Source organism: Astyanax mexicanus, chromosome 9 (genome assembly GCF_023375975.1).
Source record: "Astyanax mexicanus isolate ESR-SI-001 chromosome 9, AstMex3_surface, whole genome shotgun sequence".
In the NCBI taxonomy this organism is placed as follows: domain Eukaryota; kingdom Metazoa; phylum Chordata; class Actinopteri; order Characiformes; family Acestrorhamphidae; genus Astyanax; species Astyanax mexicanus.
The window spans coordinates 36,482,717-36,507,004 of NC_064416.1; the positions used below are offsets into that span (position 1 = coordinate 36,482,717).

The window sequence follows — 24,288 nt, forward strand, 5'->3', positions numbered from 1 at the left end:
TATTTTAATGTTTAACATTTCAGTGTGTTCTGGTACTGATTCTATTGTTGGTCAACTGATTAAAGTAATAGTGTACATTCAGATATAATATAGAGAAAAAGACTGAAGCTATTGGGACCAAAATCTGTATTATTTGTTTCATATTGGTCACACTTTATCACAAGACATACAAATACACCAAAACAACAAAGAAAACAGATTCCAGATTAACATATTATGAAGTAATGAATATATAAGTATGTTATGCTGACATGTTAGAATGTTGTATTTAGTGATAAAGTCAAAAGTTATGTAAAAGGTTATGTAATTCTACTGACATAGAGTACAGGCCAAAAGTTTAGACACACCTTCTCATTTAATGCATTTTCTTTATTTTCATGACTATTTACATTGTAGATTCTCACTAAAGGCATCAAAACTATGAATTTGGAGTTATGTACTTAACAAAAAATGACCTGGCCTTAACAGTCACCTGACCTGAACCCAATCGAGATGGTTTGGGGTGAGTTAGACCACAGAGTGAAGGCAAAGGGGCCAACAAGTGCTAAACACATCTGGGAACTCCTTCAAGACTGTTTTTAAAATATTTAGGTGCCTACCTCTTGAAGCTCATTGAGAGAATGCTAAGAGTGTGCAAAGCAGTAATCAGAGCAAAGGGTGGCTATTTTGAAGAAACTAGAATATATATATACATATTTTTTTTGTTATTTTACCTTTTTTGGTTAAGTACATAACTCCACATGTGTTTATTCATAGTTTGGATGCCTTCAGTAAGAATTTACAATGTAAACAGTCATGAAAATAAAGAAAATGCATTGAAAAAAAGAAGGTGTGTCCAAACTTTTGGCCTGTACTGTTCATTTTCACATTTTGCTATATAAAAACAAGGTTATTATCATTAAGTAAAGTACTCAAAATTAACAGGTGCTAAGCCACCTTTTTACTTTTTATTTTGTCTCAAAGAGCCTTAGATGGTACTTTACCCATAAGGTGTTTCTTGGTATTCTGTTCTGGCCTGAACATGATGATAAAACACTTAGGAGCAAAAATGCAAATAATTAAACCAAAGCTTGAAGCAAGTATGGCAAATATCTCCACAGCGACTGTAAACTTTCCAGGAGAGCTGACGTAAGCTGGGATAAAGGTGATCCAGACTGCACAGAATATGAGCATGCTGAATGTGATGAACTTGGCTTCATTAAAGTTATCAGGCAGTTTTCGTGCTAGAAAAGCCAAAACAAAACACAAAAGAGCCAAGAGGCCTATATAACCCAGCACAGCCCAGAAACCTATCGCTGAACCCAACCCACATTCCAGAATTATTCTTTCTTTGTAGTGTTTTAAATTTTTCAAGGGGAAGGGAGGGGATATTGTTAACCAGATAATACAAATAAGGACCTGTATGAGAGTGAAAGCAAGAACACTGAGTCGCTGCTGTGGAGGCCCAAACCACTTCATTACATTACTGCCTGGAAGTGTAGCTCTGAAGGCCATTAACACCACTATTGTTTTCCCCAGAACACAGGAGATGCAGAGGACGAAGGTGATCCCAAACGCTGTGTGACGCAGCATACAGGACCATTCAGAGGGCTGACCGATGAAAGTCAGTGAACAGAGGAAACACAGAGCCAGTGAGAAGAGCAGCAGGAAGCTCAGCTCTGAGTTATTGGCTCGGACGATGGGAGATGTTCTGTGTTTGTAGAAGACACCAGCTACACATACTGCCATGAAGGCCCCAGTGACAGAGAACACTGTCAGGATGATGCTAAGAGTGTCATCCCAGGACAGGAACTCCACAGGTTTAAGTAGGCAACTGTCTCTTTTGGCATTGGGCCAGAACTCAGGGAGGCATTGCACACAATCTAAAGAATCTAAGAGATTAGAGAAGCAAAGTCAAAATAAAAACAGATGCAATTAGAAAAACATATGGGAAAGGATGGACAATAGACAATGGCAAAGATTGAAAACTAAGGCAAAAAAGCAAAAATAGGGTGGTAAAATCTTCATTCACAATTCTGTACTGTGATACACAACCTGTGCTGTTACTGATCTCTCCTTCTGCACATGTTATACAGTCATAGCAGCAGATTGGCTTTCCTTTCTGCATGGCCTTCCTGGTGCCTGGGGGACAGCTCTTACTACACACTGACACTGGCACCTAAATGAAAAACATTAGACAGAAGCAAAACGTTGAGAAAGCAGTGTATTAAGAAATTAATGTGTTTTTTTTTCTTATTCAAGCCTGAGGTGTATTCAAAGAGGACGTTGGTGTGGTACCTCTGCCTGTCCCCCCATCCACTTGATTGGTCTGTCTATACTGAACTCTTGGCCTCTTGGTTTGGATGAATCATATTTACCCACTGTGACAAAATCAACTGTGCCATCACTTTTAATCTGCCAGTTTATGAGCTCATATACAGCCACAGGATCGCCATTGGAATCAAAGGTGACGCGATAACCATTCTTTGTTGTGAAATCCACACGTTTGAGCTGGTCCATTATCTGCAGTAACACACAAACTTTTAAATCTGTGAATAGGATTGTCGTTTTGAAACTGTGAATTTATGGGCATTGCTACTAAAACAATTATATCATTAATTAACACGGAAATTACAGAAATATTTGGTATGGTATGGCCTGTTTTAAAAATATATATGTACCTGCCATGGGGCGAATTTTTTGTTTTTGTCGCATTTTGTATCATTACAGATAACACCGTGAATGGCATGCGCTATGGCATACGTGGCTTTGTACACCATGTTAGTGATGCGCAGCTGCGATGTGTCTGTGTACGGATTCTGCAGCGCACGGATGTCCTCACTGCCATCACATTCGCGCGCGCCCTCAGAGTAGTCCGTCTGGCCTTTTAGACTACAGCTGAAAGAGCGCTCCCAAAACTCCGTTAGCAGGGGCACTTGTAAAGCTTGGACTGGATTTAAATCTAGAAGGAAATCACGGAGGCCTGGAATCACTGACCGAGGAACCCCAAACCCCACTGCCCCAGCGCACATGTTAAACCGCCGAAATTCTGGATCTATGATCCAAGTTTCACTGCCTATCCACTGGAGGGGAGGCGGCGGCTGTTTTACCAGTTCCTCCAGGAGAGCTCTCATTTCACCTGAAGCAAGAAAGGCTACTATTACCCGAGCTGTTGATCTGCGGATAACGTTTGCCACTCTCTCCAGTTTGCTGCGCGGTTGTGTTCTGTAGTAGGCCTCCGAGTACTCCACGCAGATCCCCTCCTCCTGCGCAGCTTTTAGAAACGAGGCCATTCCATTATTACCGTAATCTGAATCACTGCGAACTGCTCCAATCCACGTCCAACCAAAGTGCTTGACCATTCTTGCCAGGGCGGCAGCTTGGTGGTGGTCACTAGGAACCGTTCTAAAGAAGGCAGGATACTGACGCTTATCACTCAGACACGCGCAGGTTGCATAGTTGCTTATCTGTAATTCATTCAGTAAAAGAAGATAAAATACGTTATACGTTAAAAGAACAGTTTGTTTTAACTCACGTTCTGGAATTTTTACTCCGAACACACGTATAGTCTTTTTTTGAACCATTAAAAAATAATTAACAATTTAGCGATCCATTCTATCAGTTATACTACACTTTTCATATTTACCTGTGGTATTCCAAACAGACCCAATATTCTGGCCATGCTAATTGACGGGGTGGAAGAAGACTCCCCTACAAGAGCTGGTACAGCTGCAGCTGCAGATTTTGTGCAGGAATCAGAGGCATTAAAAACCGTCTCCACACCGTTAGTAAATTGAAATGCAACTTTTATAGCCATCGGCACGGTAGCGCACGAGTCGTGTATTCGGTATCCTAATGTGATTCCAGGCAGGAGATCTGTTCTGTTGTTGATCTCGTGGATGGTGAACTCCATGGCACGGGCATAACGGAACTCCCGGAAATCCATACTATTTAAAAACAACAAGACAGACAAACAACATTAGAATGAATGAAATATTTACCGCTATTTTTAGTATTTTCATAATTGACTAAAATAATAAGCAAAACATTTTTAAAAATTATAATTCCTCTAAAACTTCAGCAGAATTCCCTAGCTGTCCGCACTCACAGACAGACCTCCCAGAGCACTGTGGCTGTAGCGGAATCCTGGTGAAGGTGTTCTGCTCTGATTTCATGTAGTAATGAATGGAGAAAATCCCTCCTACTACAAAATCTCCATTCATTGAAAGACCAGGCGGCTGAGGATCAGCCAACAGCTTGCAGCTGACCCAGTTAGTTTGGCATGCTGCTGGTTTAAACCCAGACATCCACAGCATTGAAAGAAATATCATTAAAAACACAAATATCATATCATTAATGAGCTGCATGGCAAACTCATTAGTTCGCAGCCCTCTAAAGGTCAGGGTGGCTGGCATTAAATACCCAGCACCCTACCCACTGTAAGTTAATGTGGGTGTGCGTTCAGACACAGGAGGTGGGGTTATTTCATGCATGACAGCAATTGTTTTGTATTTTTGTGTCTATTGTGGATTGATGGTTTAATTTAAAGCAACAAAGGGGCAGATCTTAAGGTATAGTATATACTACAAAATAATTTCTGATATTGACAAATTACAGGAATATAGGATGAAGGGATTCAAAGTTTTACAATACAATAAAAAATCAACGTGCTTTTGATATCGCTGCAGACGCAGACCAGATCCCCACATGGGGGGATTAGATCGATTCTAAAGGCCTGTGAGTGACAGGGGCACATTTTTCTGATTCTAGTCTGTACAAACTAGCTAAAAATACTTTCATAGTCTGAAGGATGCTGTTGCAGCCCAATTCAGCTGAGTCGTTCCAACTACCACTGCAGACAATACTCTAGAATTTCAGTTCCTAACATTCACATTTCAGTGTTTTAATGGATCAACCCCTAATCCAATTCTAGTTTTCTATTCCCATATAAAAAGAGATCATATTTTCATCTGACCGAAGTAAGCTTTGAACCCATGCTCGTGCACACGAGTTAGCTGGTCTTTATACGGTAGCTTTCACACAATGTTCCCACTGATCCACTGTGTGACAATTGTGTGCATCAGGACTGGTTAAATGTAATGTTTTTATGTTGTGTTATAGTGTCTATAGATGCACTGCAACTGCTAATATTCCTTTTTAATAAACACCTTGCCTAATATTAGAATTATATTAGAATTATTATAATACTTTTTTATTTTATATTAAGAATGTTCTGAAACATGAGGTTATGAAGTTAACCACGGTTTGGAGAAAGACGCGACCTTTTTGCAAGGTCCTTAATAAAATTAAATGGGCTAACGTTAGTTATTAATTTAATTAATTTAATGTATTTGTTGTGCTTGTGTTGTGCTCTTTATTAAGTAATATTTAATCAATGAATGCAAAGATTTTTGTCAACAGTTCGTATTAATACTGTTCCAGGAATGGTCAAGGAGGCAGTGGCCTCGGTTGGAACACTGGTTATTAATGGCAAGCAAGGTGCCTGTTGGGTGCTTGAGCAACACCCTTTACCCTTACTGCTCCCAGGGATTGACAAGCGGGCAGCTGATAAGACAAGTCTCTCTTATCGGCTGGCATAATTACTGGTACTTAGTGGTTGTGGACATTTTAACATTTTATATTCACGTTATTTACAATAAAATACAAGCTGTACGCATATTGTTGGTATGTAATACACATGCACACATGTTGTCATATTTGAGATTAGTCAGTGTTCATTTAAAATTAGCGAGGTGTATAGTGTGTGTGTATTGTGTGTCTCTAGCAGCGGAACTCTGACCATGGATAAACTATATTAACTAACTGCACTACAACTAATTCTGATGTGGCGGTGAACGTCCATGTCGATTGGAAAGAAAAATGTAGAGAGTAAAGAGAAAAAGTGAGAGAGGGAGACAGACAAAAAGTATATAGCCATTATTTTGAGCCATGTCTGTCGTTTGCGAAAATAGCGAGGCTAAAGAACCGGCAATTTTCACAGGCCTCAATTGTTGCCTTTGGTGTTATCTGATATTGGATGAATAAATTATCAATAATTAGAAATTATGAAAATAAGGACTCATAGGATTTGCAATATGCGTGAAAAAAGTGTTCGGTAATAAAAATGAACCTAAGAGAATGTAAAACCTGTGTCTGTTTATTTTGTGATTCCACATAAACTCAAACAGATCAGAGAGTTCGGTCAAATAAACAGAAATATTCAAAGGTTACTAATTTATATTCTCAATCATACTGTATAATGCAAAACCAAAGATTGTATGTATAACAAAAAAAAAAAGCACAAGGGGAAAACCAGAAGAGAGCGTGATAAACTGATGCTGTAAAACAACACTTTTCATGTCTTAGAGATTTAGTAATATATTAACAATGTAATTTAATTAATATATTAAGCTTTATTTTCATATGGATAATATTCTTTACATGTGTATGTATCATCATTACTCTTTGAATATGGTGAAAGGTTTCCAGGTTTCTTTTTCAATTTCTTTAAGACTTTTAAAGAGCCTTTGATGGTACTTTACCCATAAGATGTTTTTTGGTATTCTGTTCTGGCCTGAAAACAATTATAAAACATTTTGGAACAAAAATACAAATGATTAAACCAAAGCTTGAGGACAAAATTGCAAATATCTCTACAGCTACAGTGAACTTTCCAGGAGAGCTGACATAAGCTGGGATAAAGGTGATCCAGACTGCACAGAATATGAGCATGCTGAATGTGATGAATTTGGCTTCATTGAAGTTATCAGGCAGCTTCCGAGCCAGAAAAGCCAAAACAAAACACAAAAGGGCCAAAAATCCTATATAGCCCAGCACAGCCCAGAAACCTATTGCTGAACCCAACCCACATTCTAATATTATCCTTTCTTTGTAGTGCTTCAAATTTTTTAATGGAAACGGGGGTGATATTTTTAACCAAAGCACACAAATAAGGACCTGTATGAGAGTGAAAGCAAGAACACTGAGTCTCTGCTGTGGAGGCCCAAACCACTTCATGACATTACTGCCTGGAAGTGTAGCTCTGAAGGCCATTAACACCACTATTGTTTTCCCCAGAACACAGGAGATGCAGAGGACGAAGGTGATCCCAAAAGCAGTGTGACGCAGCATACAGGACCACTCAGAGGGTCGACCTATGAAAGTCAGAGAACAGAGGAAACATAGAGTCAAAGAGAAGAGCAGCAGAAAGCTCAGTTCTGAGTTGTTGGCTCGGACGATGGGGGAATTTCTGTGTTTGTAGAAGACACCAGCTACAGATACAGCCATGACAGCCCCAGCAACAGAGAATGCTGTGAGGATAATGCTCAGATTGTCATCCCAGGACAGGAACTCCACTGGCTTGGGGAGGCAGCTGTCTTGCTTGGTGTTGGGCCAGAACTCAGGAGGACAGTGCATACAGTCTAAAGAGTCTAACAAGACACAAAAGCAATGTCATATGTATGCTTGTTTTGTAAATGCATGTAAGCAGTAAAATTATGTTTTAGAAGGACCTGCAACATTCTTAAGGCACATTTAATGATAACAGGACACCTTTTCTTTTACTATTTTTCTTTTATTATTTTACTAAGGTAGAATTTGAAGTCAAAGAATGTGCTTAGTCACAGATTAACCACTGGGAAAACTAGAGTGATTACTTAAATATGTTAAACGATGAACATAGTAAAACCTGTATTCAAAATTGCTTATTGTAATACCCAACCTGTCATGTTACTGATCTCTCCTTCTGCACATGGTATACAGTCATAGCAGCAGATGGGCCTTCCTTTCTGCATTGCTTTCCTTGTCCCAGGAGGACAGCTCTCACTGCACACAGACACTGGGACCTATAGGCAAATTACATTTTAAATTCAATTCCTTCATATCAAGCCTTTAAAATAAAATTTAACAAAACAGTTTGGGTTTTTTTTTTTCAATTTATAACAAACTGTTAAGTTGGCCACATGGTTCAATTTTAACTTATTTAAATATGCTGTCGTTATTTTTGTCTGAAGTTTTGAAAACTCATTATTTGTATTTAAATACTGTTACACTGTACCTCTGTCTCTCCACTGACCCAGCTGATTGGTCTGCTCATGCTGAACTCCTGGCCTCTCGGTTTGGAAGAGTCATAATGGCCCACAGTCACAAAAGTCAAACTTCCATCTCTCTTAACTTGCCAGTTTATGAGATCATATACAGCCACGGGATCGCCACTGGAATCAAATGTGACCCGGTAACCATTCTTTGTCATAAAGTTCACTTTCTTGAGTTCGTTGAATATCTGCAATGGCATAAATAGCCAATAGCCAATAGCTGTACATTAAAATGCAGAATTTAAAACCAAATATTTATGTTTATTTCCGTGTTAACCCTTTTGATCTATGAGTTCTACATTTGATTTTGAAATGAAACAAATGTAAACGAAGCGATTTTATACCTGCCATGGTGCAAACTGAATGGTCTTGTCGCATTTCGTACCATTACAGATAATACTGTGGATGGCGTGTGCTATGGCATACGTGGCTTTGTACACCATGTTAGTGATGCGCAGCTGCGAAGTATCTGTATACTGATTATGCAGCGTATGGAAATCCTCACTGCCATCACATTCTCTCGTGCCCTCAAAGAACCCTGTCTGCCCTTTTAAGTTACAGCTAAAAGAGCGCTCCCAAAGCTCCGTTAGTAATGGTGATTTCAGTGCTTGGGCTGGAGTTAGATCTAGAAGAAACTCCCGAAGACCTGGAATAACTGACGGAGGGATGCCAAACCCCACTGCCCCAGAACACATGTTAAATTTAAGGAAATCTACATCAGTAATCCAAGTTTCACTGCCTATCCACTGAAGGGGAGGCGGTGGTTCTCTTGCCAGTTCTTCCAGCAGGAACTTCATGTCACCTGAGGCAACAAACGCTACTATTACCCGAGCTGTTGATCTGCGGATAACGTTTGCCACTCTCTCCAGTTTGCTGCGCGGTTGCGTTCTGTAGTAGGCCTCCGAGTACTCCACGCAGATCCCTTCCTCCTGCGCAGCTTTTAGAAACGAGGCCATTCCATTATTTCCATAATCTGAATCACTGCGCACTGCCCCAATCCACGTCCAGCCAAAGTGCTTGACCATTCTTGCCAGGGCAGCAGCTTGGTGATGGTCACTGGGAACGGTCCTGAAGAAGGCAGGATACTGACGTTTATCACTCAGACAAGCGCAGGTTGCAAAGGGGCTGACCTGTAGTTCAGTTAGTAAAAACAAGCATCCATTAAAAAGTCCAGGTTTACATTGGGCTACATTTTCGAACCATAATAATAAATAATTATGAATTAGGCATATTTCAAATTGGCTACAATATTCACCTGTGGGATTCGAAAAAGACCCAGCATTCTGGCCATGCTGATTGAGGGGGTGGAAGAAGACTCCCCTACTACAGCTGGTACAGCTGCAGCTACAGATTTTTCACATGACACAGACACATTGAAAACCGGGTCTATGCCATTAGCAAACTGAAATCCCACTTTGATGGCCATCGGGACGGCAGTGCATGAGTCGTGTATCTGGTAGCCCAACCTGATTCCTGGCAGGAGATCCGTGCTGTTGTTGATCTCGTGAATGGTAAATTCCATGGCACGGGCAAAGCGCATTTCTCTTAAGTCCATGCTGTTTTGAGACATTAAAAAAACATTTTAAAATATGCACATACTTCCTAAAAATAAAAACACAATGAACAAAAGCACACAATAAAATAAATGCTGCATATAAATTAATCATAATCATAATAATTAATCATATCAAGTACTACATAATCCTGCTTTGACAAACCTCCCAGAACACTGTGGCTGTGGTGGTATGCTGGTATAAGTGATCTGCTCTGATTTTGTGTAGTAATGAATTGAAAAAATTCCTCCAATCACAAAATCTCCATTCATAGAGAGACCAGGCTGCTGAGGCTCAGCCCACAGCCTGCAGCTGACCGGGTTAATTTCACATGCTGCTGGACTAAGTCCAGTCATCCACAGCACTGATACTAATGGCAAACTTGAAATGAGCTGCATGGCATGTCCTCTGAAAAGGAGGTAGCATCACAGTGATTTAAATAGCCACTGCACTACAACGTCTTGTCCGTAAGTGATTGTGCACTTGGCACTGGAGGCGTGGCAACATGTGTAAATGAAAAAATAAAAAAAAATAAAAAGCCATTGCGTGATATTGTGGCTTTCTGCTTTCTGTATCAGTGGAATAAAAGAAAATTAAGCCGTTTTATTATTTGAGCCAAGAGAATAAGAGATTCAATACTTTATGTTAATAAAATTAACACACAAACATGTGCGTAAAAGTTTTACTAGCTTATTATATGGTGAAGAGAACGTTTTTGTTTGTCCTCTTTTTTTGAGTAAAATGACGAATTCTTTTCAAGTAAAAATGTACTTACGAAATATGTTGCTTGTAGTTTTTTACTTGAACATTTCCAATTTAAACATTTTTAAACATTATTAACATACTTTTCCCATGGCCAACGTATATAACTGCAATTGTCTTTGTCTACTATTGTCAACTTTTTTTTTTGTTTCCGATATCTATCCGCAGTTTTCTATTATGAATTACTTAAAATTACTTAACATTTTTCTGCTGTATACACCTTTACACCAACAATGGTTCATTTACATTTGCTCCAACATTTTATCAAATGCTTTTTTAGTGAAACGAATTCAAAAAAGTGACCTAAGGAATAAATTCATATTTAATGTTTTTGTAAGGAAAAAGAAAAGTGTCCTTTTCACTTTGTGAAAAGGACAACTACACCTCTTCTTTTCACAGGCCCTGTGAACCCTTTCCTATCCCCTTCATTTTTGTGATAAAGAACTTCGCATTCACCACCACACCATATTCTCTCTTAGTCTGCGGCTTCAGCCTGCCTGTCCCACACATTCCAGGCCGTGACGCACTTTCGTAAAAGAGTTTTTTTTGTTAACTGTTAAGTCTAAGATTCATGGTAAGTATAAAACCCTTGCGAATTTCCAGGAAGTATTCCATGATTTGGGATATTGTGGTATAATACTACTACTACTACTACTACTACTACTACTAATAATAATAATAATAATAATAATAATAATAATAATAATAATAATAATAATAATAATAATAATAATAATGAGCTTTCTCATAAATTAGAATAAAATATTCGAATTTTCCAGCTGTAACAAAGATTGGAAATTGATAGGGTTTCTTTCAGTTTAATATTTGTTTGTGTTTCTGCCTAAGATGCAGCGTTGTCCAATTCAGGCAGGCAACAAAGATCGGGTAGCAACATTTTTCCTCAATATAAAAAAGCCGCATTGTGATGATCCAGGCCTGAAATCCTACGATGTGAGTGTTAGATTGAGGAGGAGGTCTTGCTGGAGCAAAAGGTACTAGACATCCAGGATTATTGTGAAATTATTGTGAGCGTTTATGGGACCTCTTCTGCAGTTTAATTGTGAACGTGGAACATCGAAGGAAATGCAACCTAAATAAAGTAATGTCACTAATAATACATACTAATGCAAATAAGGAAGCCATACAAATCCAGTTTAAGACATAATTTCCATCATATAGACTTAATGTTGCAGCTTTTAGCAGCCAGTGACTTTAAGTTAGGGTGCAATACCTAGACTCATTGTGCAGATGACTTCAGCACCATGGCTAGCAACATTTGCCATCCTCTTTTCTTCTTCTCTTCTGTAATATTAAATGGAGCAGGCTGATTTGAGAGACAAGTCTATTTTTTATTTATTTTTTATTGATATATTTGTGGCATGCTGGTGTTGTGGAAAAATAAGCCCTCAGTAAAATACCATTAGTGCTTGTAAACTAATTAGAAATGTTGTGTCCATGAAAGATTTGGAGGTATCCTTTAAAGCAAATGAGAGTTTGAAGTAACCACAGCCTTTGTATTTACGTTATCCCCATACACTTTAATAAAGCAAACATTTAGGTAAAATGTACAAGACATTTTATAGGTTCAAAAATACATGACAATGAAAAAAATAGCATAGTATTAACTAAAAGGTAAATACATTTTATATGTATTTTGTAGACACACAATATGAATAGATTATTACATTTTATGATGCATTAAAAAGATGAAATACAAAATTAAAATAAAGATTATTTCAACTGATCATATATAAGGCAAGAACTATATATTATTATTTTCTTCATTACCAAGTGCACTGTACTCTAAATAAGGAGAACAGTCTTTTGTGACTTCCTTAAATGTTTCAAAGAGCCTTAGATGGTACTTTGCCCATAAGGTGTTTCTTTGTATTCTGTTCTGGCCTACACACAATAATGAAACACTTGGGAGCAAAAATGCAAATTATCATACCAAAGCTTGAGGCCAAAATTGCAAATATTTCCACAGCTACAGTGAATTTTCCAGGAGAGCTGACATAAGCTGGGATGAAGGTGATCCAGACTGCAGAGAATATGAGCATGCTGAATGTGATGAATTTGGCTTCATTAAAATTATCTGGAAGCTTCCGAGCCAGAAAAGCTAAAACAAAACATAAAAGAGCCAAAAGGCCTATATATCCCAGCACAGCCCAGAAACCTATTGCTGAACCCAACCCACATTCCAGGATTATTCTTTCCTTGTAGTGCATTAAATTCTTCAAGGGGAAAGGAGGTGATATTTTTAACCAAAGTATACAGATAAGGACTTGTATGAGAGTAAAAGCAAGAACACTGAGTCTCTGTTGTGGAGGCCCAAACCACTTCATGACATTACTGCCTGGAAGTGTAGCTCTGAAGGCCATTAACACCACTATTGTTTTCCCCAGAACACAGGAGATGCAGAGGACAAACGTGATTCCAAACGCGGTGTGGCGCAACATACAGGACCATTCAGAGGGCCGACCAATAAAAGTGAGTGAGCAGAGGAAACACAGGGTCAGTGAGAAGAGCAGCAGAAAGCTCAGCTCTGAGTTGTTGGCACGGACGATGGGAGAAGTTCTGTGTTTGAAGAAGACAACAGCAACACATACAGCCATGAAGGCCCCAGCAACAGAAAATGCTGTCAGGATGATGCTCAAAGTGTCATCCCAGGACAGAAACTCCACTGGCTTGGGGAGGCAGCTGTCTTGCTTAGTATTGGGCCAAAACTCAGGAGAGCAACGCTCACAACCCAAAGAATCTAAAAAGCCACCAATGTAAAGTTAGAACACTGTCAGACTTCTACAATATTTATGTATCACTTAAATAAACATAAACAAAAAATATTTCTTGTTTTTTTTTATAGTGAAAAGCTTAAAGACAAATGTTCTCCTTCAAAAAACGAATATATCTTAAATGAAACCACTCTGTAAACTATATATTAGAAACGTTTCACCATTTGTTTCATTATTATGAGTCTACATAAATTCAGAAAAGCTGTTTAGTGACATTTTCTATTGGAAAAATGTATATACAAAGTATGGTAAATATTAAAGAAACAACAATGCTAAAACTGAACTGACCTAATGTGAAAATGTTAAAAGGCTTGTTGTTTTTACAATTTTTTATACTATTATGTTTGTTTTTGTCTGCTTATTTTGTTTTTGCAACTTCAGAAACAATTGTGGGTTTCCCAAGCACTCCCAAGCTCGCAAGACGATTCTTAAGTGGTCCTGCCAGCTTAATACTGAACACTCACTCTCCATGTTAGGATGTTCTTAGCGCTAAATTGCTTTTGTAAAACTGGGCCCAGATGTGTAGGTAAGCCAATAAAGGTGTTTAGCCACATAGCAGGAGGTGAAGAATAAAATTACAAAAAAGAAAAATTATTCAAATTAATTCAAGATAATGTATTGTGATACACAACCTGTGCTGTTACTGATCTCTCCTTCTGCACATGGTATGCAGTCATAGCAGCAGATTGGCTTTCCTTTCTGCACAGCCTTCCTTGTCCCAGGAGGACAGCTCTCACTGCACACAGACACAGGGACCTAAAAAAAATAGAGGTTTGAAAAACACAACATTGCCCAGTAGTCTGGTCACTTTTGTATTCATTGTTTTACTGTACCTCCGTTTGTCCCCCGACCCAGTTGACAGGTCTGCTTATACTGAACTCCTGGCCTCTCGGTTTGGACGAGTCATAATTGCCCACGGTCACAAAATTCAAACCTCCATCTTTTTTAATTTGCCAATTTATGAGCTCATAAACAGCCACAGGATCTCCATTGGAATCAAATGTGACCCGGTAACCATTTTTTGTTGTGAAATTTACTTTTTTGAGTTGGTTGAGTATCTGCAGTGGCACATATAGTTTCATTAAAGGTCATGAAACGGTGTGTGCCGTCTACAAAGAAAGTGAATCTTAAAGCTCACTAAATTGGTTTATTATTAAATTATATTATAGATATATCAATATACATTACAAAAACAAATTAATAAACATGCTCGGGACATTTATTTCTAAACAAAATTAGTTTAAATAAAGCAGTTTATACCTGCCATGGGGCAAATTTAATTGTCTTGTCGCACTGGGTATCTTTACAGATAATACTGTGGATGGCATGCGCTATGGCATACGTGGCTTTATACACCATGTTAGTGATGCGTAGCTGCGACGTGTCAAGGTATGGGTTTTTCAGCGCACTGATATCCTCACTACCATCACATTCCCTTGCGCTCCCAGAAAAATCCGACTGGCCTTTTAAGCTACAACTGAAAGAGCGCTCCCAAAACTCTGTCAGTAGTGGTGATTTCAGTGCTTGGGCTGGAGTTAGTTCCAGAAGAAATTCACGAAGACCTGGAATCACTGACTGAGGGATGCCAAACCCCACTGCCCCAGAGCACATGTTAAACTTTAGAAATTCTGGGTCTGTAATCCAAGTTTCACTGCCTATCCACTGAAGGGGAGGCGGTGGATCTCTAGCCAGTTCTTCCAGCAGGAACCTCATATCTCCCGAAGCAAGAAACGCCACTACAACCCGAGCTGTTGATCTGCGGATAACGTTTGCCACCCTCTCCAGTTTGCTGCGCGGTTGTGTTCTGTAGTAGGCCTCCGAGTACTCCACGCAGATCCCCTCCTCCTGCGCAGCTTTTAGAAACGAGGCCATTCCATTATTTCCATAATCTGAATCACTGCGCACTGCCCCAATCCACGTCCAACCAAAGTATTTTACCATTCTTGCCAGTGCGGCCGCTTGGTGGTGGTCACTCGGTATGGTCCTGAAGAAGGCAGGATACTGACGTTTATCACTCAGACAGGCGCAGGTTGCGTAAGGACTCACCTGTTATTCAATAAGAATAAAAAGAAGTAAGGATCGTTATTAAAAATGCACACTCTGATTATTGATTACTGGATTGATTAAATGCAGTGTTACAGCTTAAACGAAGACTACAATATTCACCTGTGGGATTCGAAAAAGACCTAGTATTCTGGCCATGCTGATTGAAGGGGTGGAAGGAGAGTCTCCTATTACAGCTGGTACCGCTGCAGCTGCAGATTCTACACATAATTCAGAGTCATTAAAAACGGCGTCTTTTCCATTAGCAAATTGAAAGCCCAGTTTGATGGCCATCGGCACAGCAGAGCACGAGTCATGTATTTCGAATCCTAACATGATTCCTGGCAGGAGATCTGTTCTGTTGTTGATCTCGTGGATGGTGAACTCCATGGCACGGGCAAAGCGCAGCTCTCTGAAGTCCATGCTGTTTAGAAAAAGTATTAAATAGTAGTACAAATATTGTTTACGTATTTATACTAAATTTTGCGTTTAGTACACATATTCACACGTCTATACCATTCGCAGCAAGTAACACATGGAAAAATACGTCCTAAATAAATAATAGAAAAAAATCATAATTAATATGTCATTTAAACAGTATGTTGTGCCAGCTCCAGACAAACCTCCCAGAACACTGTGGTTGTGGCGGCAGGCTTGTGTAGGTGATCTGATCTGATCTCGTGTAGAAATGAATAGAGAAAACACCTCCAATCACAAAATCTCCATTCATAAAAATACCAGGCTGCTGAGGCTCAGCCCACAGCCTGCAGCTGACCGGGTTCAATTTACTTGCTGCTGGTCTAAAGCCAGCCATCAACAGCAATGACCCAAATGACAAAAAACTTAAAATGAACTGCATGGCATGCCAGGCGACTCTCAGTCCTCTGAAAGGTTGGATGCAATGCAGATTCTAAAATAGCCACTTATAATGGCCTGCCTGTAACTGTGGGTGTTAACTGGACAAAGGAGGCGTGGTTTCATATCAAATGCAAATTCTAGTGATGGTCATGTGTCTCTGGTTTACAATAGGAAACGCAAATGCGTGGTCAATCCTATTAATTTAGCTTTTAAACTTTTCATTTGAGAATGTTTAGTTAGAGTGTTATTGATGCTAGTAAAATATTTTTTTAATTTGACATCTACATAGTATTTTAGCTGGCCAAAATGAACATCAAATAGTAAAAAATGCATTCTTACAAATAAATCAATTTCCCTTGATTTAATAATTTATTTCCTCCATCTACCAGTGAAGTACTCTTTGTGCCACTGAATTCAATAGAAGCCAAAAGCATTACTGACCTATCCCTATGCTTATCAGATTTTCATAAATGTATGTTAATTTATGTTGCCTTCCATAGAATTAGCACGTCAGATTTTTTTTAACAAAAGTGGCTATTAGCGACAACTATAAAAATGCCTTTTTTAAAGTGTTTCTCAAAGGCCATCTAAGTCTTGACAAACATAAATAATGGTAAGATTTTATAAACGCACATGCTCATATTTATTATTGCCAACAAATGTATTATGAAGAGAGACATAAGCAGTGGAGATTAGCAACTCAGCAGCTATAGCTCATGGTCACATGGTCAAAGAGTTGTGGGTTTGAAGCCTGGGTTTTGCAAGATGTCACTGAGAATGTGCCCTTGAGAAAGGCCCCTAACCCTCACTGCTTCCCATGTGTTACATCAATAGCTGCTCATTGCTAGGCATGCACTAGCCATGTTATTGTGTGTTCACTTATCATTGTGTTTTTACTGCAAGGACAGGACAGATTAAAGACAAAGGCCACAGTTCATCTGTGTCCAATACTATGGTAAATATAGTTGCCTCGTCTTGTCTTTAAACTGAAGTTGAAAAGACTGTCAGTCAGGGTTGTTCAAAATGTAGAATTTAATTTATTTTAATTAATGAATTTGAATGAATTTGAATTTAATTCAATGCAATTCAGAGAAATTATTTTTATGACAAATGAGTGAGAATGTGATAGTTTTAACATACCTTTTTCTTCGATAGCGATAATTATGCAAACATTCCCTTTATACTGAATTATTAGCAATATCTTCAACTTCAAAGTAATCAAAATAAACAATGGTTTGGTAAATGCAATTATCATGTATTGGTGTACTTTACAAGCTAAAGTTGTTGCATCTAATGGTCAACCGTTCCTGAAATGGCCTAAAAAATGGCCAAAAATAGAATAATTAAACCAAAACTTGAAGCAGGTATTGCAAATATCTCTACAGCTACATTGAACTTTCCAGGACAACTCACATAAGCTGGGATAAAGGTGATCCAGAGAGCACCGAATATGAGCATGCTGAATGTAATGACCTTGGCTTTCTTTAAAGTTATCTGGAAGCTTCCGAGCAAAATAGCCAATTTCATGACATTACTGCCAGGAAGTGTAGCTCTGAAGGCCATTAACACAAATATTGTCTCCCCCCCACCCAGCTAATAGATCTGTTAATACTAAACTCTTGGCCTCTTGGTTCTGATGAGTCATACTGACCAGTTGTGCCATCTTTCTTAATCTGCCAGTTTATGAGTTCATAAGCAGCCGCAGGATCTCCTTTGGAATCGAAATTGACGCGATAAGCATTCTTTGTTGTAAAGTTCACACGTTTGAGCTGCTGGAATATCTGCAAGTTACAACAAAAGACAAAGCGTTAGCATGCAAAAATCTGTAAGTCCAATAACACATTTAATCAATTATATTATTTTATATAAATGCTTCATGAACTCATATGTGCCATGTTAGTGACACGTAGTTGCGACGTGTCTGTGTACTCACTACCAGACCACCTTCTCTCTTAGTCTGCGGCTTCAGACTCAAGTCACACCCATTCCAAGCCGCGGTGCAACTTCATAAAATAGTTCTTAGAAATTTTGATGTTTCTCTTTTGTACTGTTTATGAATCATTATCTGAACAATTTAAATAATTATTTACCACATTTTACTAGGTGTATTATTATTATATATCTTTTTTTCTTAACTGTTGATTCTAAGATTCCTTGTAAGTGTAAAACCCTTGTGAATTTCCAGGGAGTATAATGATAATAATAATACATTTGCTTTTTTATGTCAGAATAAATTATTAGATTTTTTTAAAGCAACAGAGATTGGAAATTGATAGGGTTTATTTCAGTTTAATATTTGTTTATGATTCTGCCTAGGATGCTGCTCATGCATTGTCCAATTCAAGCAGGCAAAAAAAATGGGTAGCAACATTTTTCTTCGATATAAAAAGCCGCATTGTGATGACCCAGGCCTGAAACGCTACAATGTTGAGGAGGGGGTCGTGCTTGGGCACCAGCTATAGAGCAGAGGCCGCAAGAGTAACGTGTAAAATTAAATGAAAGTCTGTTTCTGGGGACCTCGTCTGCAGTTTAATTGTAAACGTGGTACTTTGGAGGAAATGCAATCTAAATATAGTAATGTCACCAATAATAAATATATTGCAATTAAGAAAGCCATACAAATCCAATTGAATACATAATTTCCATCACTTAATAGATGCAATGTTTCAGCGAAAAAAAGATTTTAGTTCATTTGTAGCAGCCAGTGACTTTGAGACAGTAGCTTTTGGTTATGGTGTAATACCTAGACTTATTGTGCAGATGACTTCAGCACCATGGCTAGCAACATTTGCCATCATCCTCTGTGTTTTCTTTTCCTCTCTTGTAAGTTCAAAGGGAGCTTGCCCAAAATTAACTAAAAAATAATGAATTAAAAACAGATATTAATTAAAAAATGTATCACAGTCCATGCACACCAAAGAGCATGGTTGTCAAAACAGAGGCCAGTATTACAGAGTTGTTCTGTTTATTGAAACATTTGGTATGGCACATCTATATTTTTAATTAATAATTGCTCATAAATTGAAAGCAATCTGGGACAAGCTAGGGATGCACTGCTGAAAACACTATTGAATCTAACACTATAGAATCTAAGTCTAGAGTGTGCCTGATTAAGTAACAGGAATGATAGATATGAAAGGCATTCATGGTATGCTGGTGTTGTGGACATATAAGCCCTCAATAAAATACCATAAGTGCTTGTAAACTAATTTAAAATGTGTCCATAAAAGATATGTAGGTAACGTTTAAAGCAAATGAGAGTTGGACGTAACCACAATCTATTTACATTATTTCCATACACTTTAATGAAGCACACATTTAGGTCAAATGTACAAAATACACTACAATACAGAAAACATGCAATGTTTAAAAAAGTAAGAGAGAACTGTAAAAATAGCATAGAAAAAAGGGGAAATAAATCACATATATTTTGTTGACACAGATTATAATATACATAGTTTACTAAATTAGAAATAGAAAATTAAAATAAAGATGATTCTAACTGATCATATATAAGCAAATACTATATATTATTATTTTCTTCATTACCAAGTGCACTGTACTCTAAATAAGTACGTGTTAATTTTGTGACTTTCCTAAAATTTTAAAGAGCTTTAGATGGTACTTTGCCCATAAGGTGTTTTTTTGTATTCTGTTCTGGCCTACACACAATAATAAAACACTTGGGAGCAAAAATGCAAATTATCATACCAAAGCTTGAAGCCAAAATTGCAAATATTTCCACAGCTACAGTGAACTTTCCAGGAGAGCTGACATAAGCTGGGATGAAGGTGATCCAAACTGCACAGAATATGAGCATGCTGAATGTGATGAATTTGGCTTCATTGAAGTTATCTGGAAGCTTCCGAGCCAGAAAAGCTAAAACAAAACATAAAAAAGCCAAGAGGCCTATATAACCCAGCACAGCCCAGAAACCTATTGCTGAACCCAACCCACATTCCAGGATTATTCTTTCCTTGTAGTGCTTTAAATTTTTCAAGGGAAAGGGAGGTGATATTTTTAACCAAAGGATACAGATAAGGACTTGTATGAGAGTGAAGGCCAGAACACTAAGTCTCTGCTGTGGAGGCCCAAACCATTTCATGACATTACTGCCTGGAAGTGTAGCTCTGAAGGCCATTAATACCACTATTGTTTTTCCCAGAACACAGGAGATGCAGAGGACGAAGGTAATTCCAAACGCTGTGTGGCGCAACATACAGGACCATTCAGAGGGCCGACCAATAAAAGTGAGTGAGCAGAGGAAACACAGGGTCAGTGAGAAGAGCAGCAGAAAGCTCAGCTCTGAGTTGTTGGCTCGGACGATGGGAGAAGTTCTGTGTTTGAAGAAGACAACAGCAACACATACAGCCATGAAGGCCCCAGCAATAGAAAATGCTGTCAGGATGATGCTCAAAGTGTCATCCCAGGACAGGAACTCCACTGGCTTGGGAAGGCAGTTGTCTTGCTTAGTATTGGGCCAGAACTCAGGAGGACAGTGTATACAATCCAAAGAGTCTAAAATATTACAAAATAATGTTAGAACCATATAATACACTGCAAAGTTTCATAGTTGTTATTCACATAAGTTACAAAAAATAAGGTTGGTGAATAACGACTAAGTAATTTTCTTGCTACCGTCATCATTAAATTTAGAAATGATTGGATTTGATATAGAATATTGTGCTGCATTACTGGTTAGTAAAGTTAGAACACAGGCAGACTTCTACAATAAGGCTACATATCATTTAAACAAACATAAATAAACAAATTATTCAGCATGCTTTTATAGGGAAAATCTTAAAAACAAGTGTCAGCCTTCAAACAGTAATATTTGCCACATGAAACCACTCTGTCCACTGTATATTATACATTTCTAACCATTTGTTTAATCATTATGGGTTGAGATAAATTAAAAGAAGCTGTTTTGTGCCATTTCCTATTGGAAAAAATATATATATAAAGGATGGTAAATATTGAAGAAATAGCAATGCTATAACTGAACTGACCTGATGTGAATATATTAAAGGGCTTGCTGTTTTTGCAATTTTGTTACTATTAATCTTGTTTTTGTAAGCTTCAACTTAAAAAAATAGGAGTTTCCGAAGCACTAAGATGATTCTTAAGTGGTCAAGCAAGTTTTATACTGAGGACACTCTCTCTTTCCATGTTAGGATGTTTTTAATGTTAAACATAATTTTGTGAAACTGGGCCCAGATGTGTAAGGAACTGACAAATATAATTAGAAAAAAGAAAAATGAGTCAAATTAATTCAAGATCATATATTGTGATACACAACCTGTGCTGTTACTGATCTCTCCTTCTGCACATGGTATACAGTCATAGCAGCAGATTGGCTTCCCTTTCTGTATGGCCTTCCTTGTCCCAGGAGGACAGCTCTCACTGCACAAAGACGCCGGCACCTAAAGACAAAAAAGCGGTTTGTTATCAGAAAAACGCTTAATTGCCTCATTTGTATTAATTGTTTTACTGTACCTCTGATTGCCCCCCGACCCAGTTGATAGGTCTGCTGATACTGAACTCCTGGCCTCTCGGTTTGGACGAGTCATAATTGCCCACGGTCACAAAATTCAAACCGCCATCTTTTTTAAGTTGCCAATTTATGAGCTCATAAACAGCCACAGGATCTCCATTGGAATCAAATGTGACCCGGTAGCCATTTTTTGTTGTGAAGTTTACCTTTTTGAGTTGGTTGAGTATCTGTAGTGCCACACATAGTTTAATCAAAAGTCATGAAACTGTGTGTGCGGTCTACAAAGAAAGTGAATCTTAAAGCTTGCTAAATTACTTTATCATATATATATATATATATATATATATATATATATATATATATATATATATATATATATCAATATACAAATATACAAACATGCATCAGATATATATAATACATTAATTAAAAAAAAGCTCGTGACTTTTACTTCTGAAAAAATGGTTTAAATACCGTAAAGCAGTTTATACCTGCCATCGGGCAAATTTTATGGTCTTGTCGCACTGGGTATCGTTACAGATAATACTGTGGATGGCATGCGCTATGGCATACGTGGCTTTATACACCATGTTAGTGATGCGCAGCTGCGACGTGTCAAGGTATGGGTTTTTCAGCGCACTGATATCCTCACTACCATCACATTCCCTTGCACTCCCAGAAAAATCAGTCTGGCCTTTTAAGCTACAGCTGAAAGAGCGCTCCCAAAACTCTGTCAGTATGGGTGATTTCAGTGCTTGGGCTGGAGTTAGTTCCAGAAGAAATTCACGAAGACCTGGAATCACTGACCGAGGGACCCCAAACCCCACTGCCCCAGAGCACATGTTAAACCGCAGAAATTCTGGATGGGATATCCAAGTTTCACTGCCTATCCACTGAAGGGGAGGCGGTGGATCTCTTGCCAGTTCTTCCAGCAGGAACCTCATATCGCCTGAAGCAAGAAACGCCACTATTACCCGAGCTGTTGATCTGCGGATCACGTTTGCCACTCTCTCCAGTTTGCTGCGCGGTTGTGTTCTGTAGTAGGCCTCCGAGTACTCCACGCAGATCCCCTCCTCCTGTGCAGCTTTTAGAAACGAGGCCATTCCATTATTACCATAATCTGAATCACTGCGCACTGCCCCAATCCACGTCCAACCAAAGTATTTTACCATTCTTGCCAGTGCGGCCGCTTGGTGGTGGTCACTCGGTATGGTCCTGAAGAAGGCAGGATACTGACGTTTATCACTCAGACAAGCGCAGGTTGCGTAGTGACTCACCTGTTATCTCACCAATAAGAATAAAAATAAGTAAGGATCGTTATTTAAAATGCACACTCTGGTTATTGATTACTGGATTGATTAAATGCAGTGTTACAGCTTAAACTAAGACTACAATATTCACCTGTGGGATTCGAAAAAGACCTAGTATTCTGGCCATGCTGATTGAAGGGGTGGAAGAAGAGTCTCCTATTACAGCTGGTACCGCTGCAGCTGCAGATTCTACACATAATTCAGAGTCATTAAAAACGGTGTCTTTTCCATTAGCAAATTGAAAGCCCAGTTTGATGGCCATCGGTACAGTAGAGCACGAGTCATGTATTTCGAATCCTAACATGATTCCTGGCAGGAGATCTGTTCTGTTGTTGATCTCGTGGATGGTGAACTCCATGGCACGGGCAAAGCGTAGCTCTCTGAAGTCCATGCTGTTTGGAAACAGTATTTTAAAGTAGTACAAATATAATTTATGTATTTATACTTCATTTTACAGCACGTATCACACGGCAAAATAAGTCCTAAATAAATCATAGAAAAATCATTAATATGTTATTCAAACAGTATGTTGCGCCAGCTCCAGACAAATAGACAAACCTCCCAGAACACTGTGGTTGTGGCGGCAGGCTGGTGTAGGTGATCTGATCTGATCTCGTGTATAAATGAATAGAGAAAACACCTCCAATCACAAAATCTCCATTCATAAAAATGCCAGGCTGCTGAGGCTCAGTCCACAGCCTGCAGCTGACCGGGTTCAATTTACATGCTGCTGGTCTAAAGCCAGCCATCAACAGCAATGACCCAAATGGCAAAAAACTTAAAATGAACTGCATGGCATGCCAGGCGACTCTCAGTCCTCTGAAACGTTTGGATGCAATGCAAAGCCTAAAATAGCCACTTATAATGGCCTGCCGTAACTGTGGGTGTTAACTGTACAAAGAAGGCGTGGTTTTATATTCAGTGCAAATTCTAGTGATGGTCAGGTGTCTCTAATTTACAATAGTAAACGCAAATGCGTGGTCAATCCTTTTAATTTAGCTTTTAAACGTTTCATTTGAGAATGTTTATTTGGAGTGTTATTGATGCTAGTAAAATATTTTAATTTTACATCTAAGTATCATTTTAGCTGGCCAAAATGAACATCAAATAGTTACAAATGCATTCTTACAAATAAATCAATTTCTCTTTATTTAATTATTGAATTTTCCAACTACCAGTGATGTACACTTTGTGCCACTGGATTCAATACCCATACCCACTGGATACAATCCCACATCATGACTGACCTATCTTTGTACTTACCTTTGCAGAGGTGTTATTTTCATGACATTCTTCATTCCTTTACCCCAAACATAGTTTTAAACATTGTGGACGAAATGTTCTATTTCAAAATCAGTTCTCAGATCAAGCTTTCTTGAATGTTCATTTGAAAACCACTGGCAG

The 24,288-nt window shown here is 38.5% G+C and overlaps 3 protein-coding genes across 5 annotated transcripts; all 3 read right to left on the bottom strand.

The window, feature by feature from the left end:
* Nucleotides 1–111: 111 nt before the first annotated feature.
* Nucleotides 112–4,369, bottom strand: LOC103035652 (extracellular calcium-sensing receptor-like). The gene is made up of 6 exons (XM_022679984.2): nucleotides 4,096–4,369; nucleotides 3,626–3,926; nucleotides 2,661–3,446; nucleotides 2,278–2,502; nucleotides 2,035–2,158; nucleotides 112–1,871 (listed from the first exon to the last, which is right to left on the bottom strand). The coding sequence occupies exons 1-6, from the start codon at nucleotides 4,344–4,346 to the stop codon at nucleotides 958–960; spliced, it is 2,601 nt and encodes an 866-aa protein (XP_022535705.2). The 5' UTR covers nucleotides 4,347–4,369; the 3' UTR covers nucleotides 112–957.
* Nucleotides 4,370–6,359: 1,990 nt separating this feature from the next.
* Nucleotides 6,360–10,029, bottom strand: LOC111194793 (extracellular calcium-sensing receptor-like). Its single transcript, XM_022679816.2, has 6 exons — nucleotides 9,791–10,029; nucleotides 9,328–9,628; nucleotides 8,417–9,202; nucleotides 8,036–8,260; nucleotides 7,700–7,823; nucleotides 6,360–7,409 (listed from the first exon to the last, which is right to left on the bottom strand). Exons 1-6 carry the CDS (start codon nucleotides 10,021–10,023, stop codon nucleotides 6,496–6,498), a joined length of 2,583 nt encoding a protein of 860 aa, XP_022535537.2. The 5' UTR covers nucleotides 10,024–10,029; the 3' UTR covers nucleotides 6,360–6,495.
* Nucleotides 10,030–11,958: 1,929 nt separating this feature from the next.
* On the bottom strand, nucleotides 11,959–24,171 carry LOC111194791 (extracellular calcium-sensing receptor-like). Of its 3 annotated transcripts, none has more exons than XM_049483376.1 (6): nucleotides 23,443–24,171; nucleotides 15,346–15,646; nucleotides 14,440–15,225; nucleotides 14,013–14,237; nucleotides 13,812–13,935; nucleotides 11,959–13,145 (listed from the first exon to the last, which is right to left on the bottom strand). In XM_049483376.1, exons 1-6 carry the CDS (start codon nucleotides 23,676–23,678, stop codon nucleotides 12,232–12,234), a joined length of 2,586 nt encoding a protein of 861 aa, XP_049339333.1. In that variant the 5' UTR covers nucleotides 23,679–24,171; the 3' UTR covers nucleotides 11,959–12,231. The 3 variants fall into 3 exon arrangements, with proteins under 3 accessions (XP_049339333.1, XP_022535530.1, XP_049339334.1); XM_022679809.2 differs by lacking the exon at nucleotides 23,443–24,171 and adding an exon at nucleotides 15,846–16,123 and having other exon boundaries at nucleotides 11,960–13,145; XM_049483377.1 differs by lacking the exons at nucleotides 11,959–13,145; nucleotides 13,812–13,935; nucleotides 14,013–14,237; nucleotides 14,440–15,225; nucleotides 15,346–15,646 and adding exons at nucleotides 19,303–20,598; nucleotides 21,380–21,503; nucleotides 21,577–21,801; nucleotides 22,066–22,851; nucleotides 22,976–23,276.
* Nucleotides 24,172–24,288: the final 117 nt, after the last annotated feature.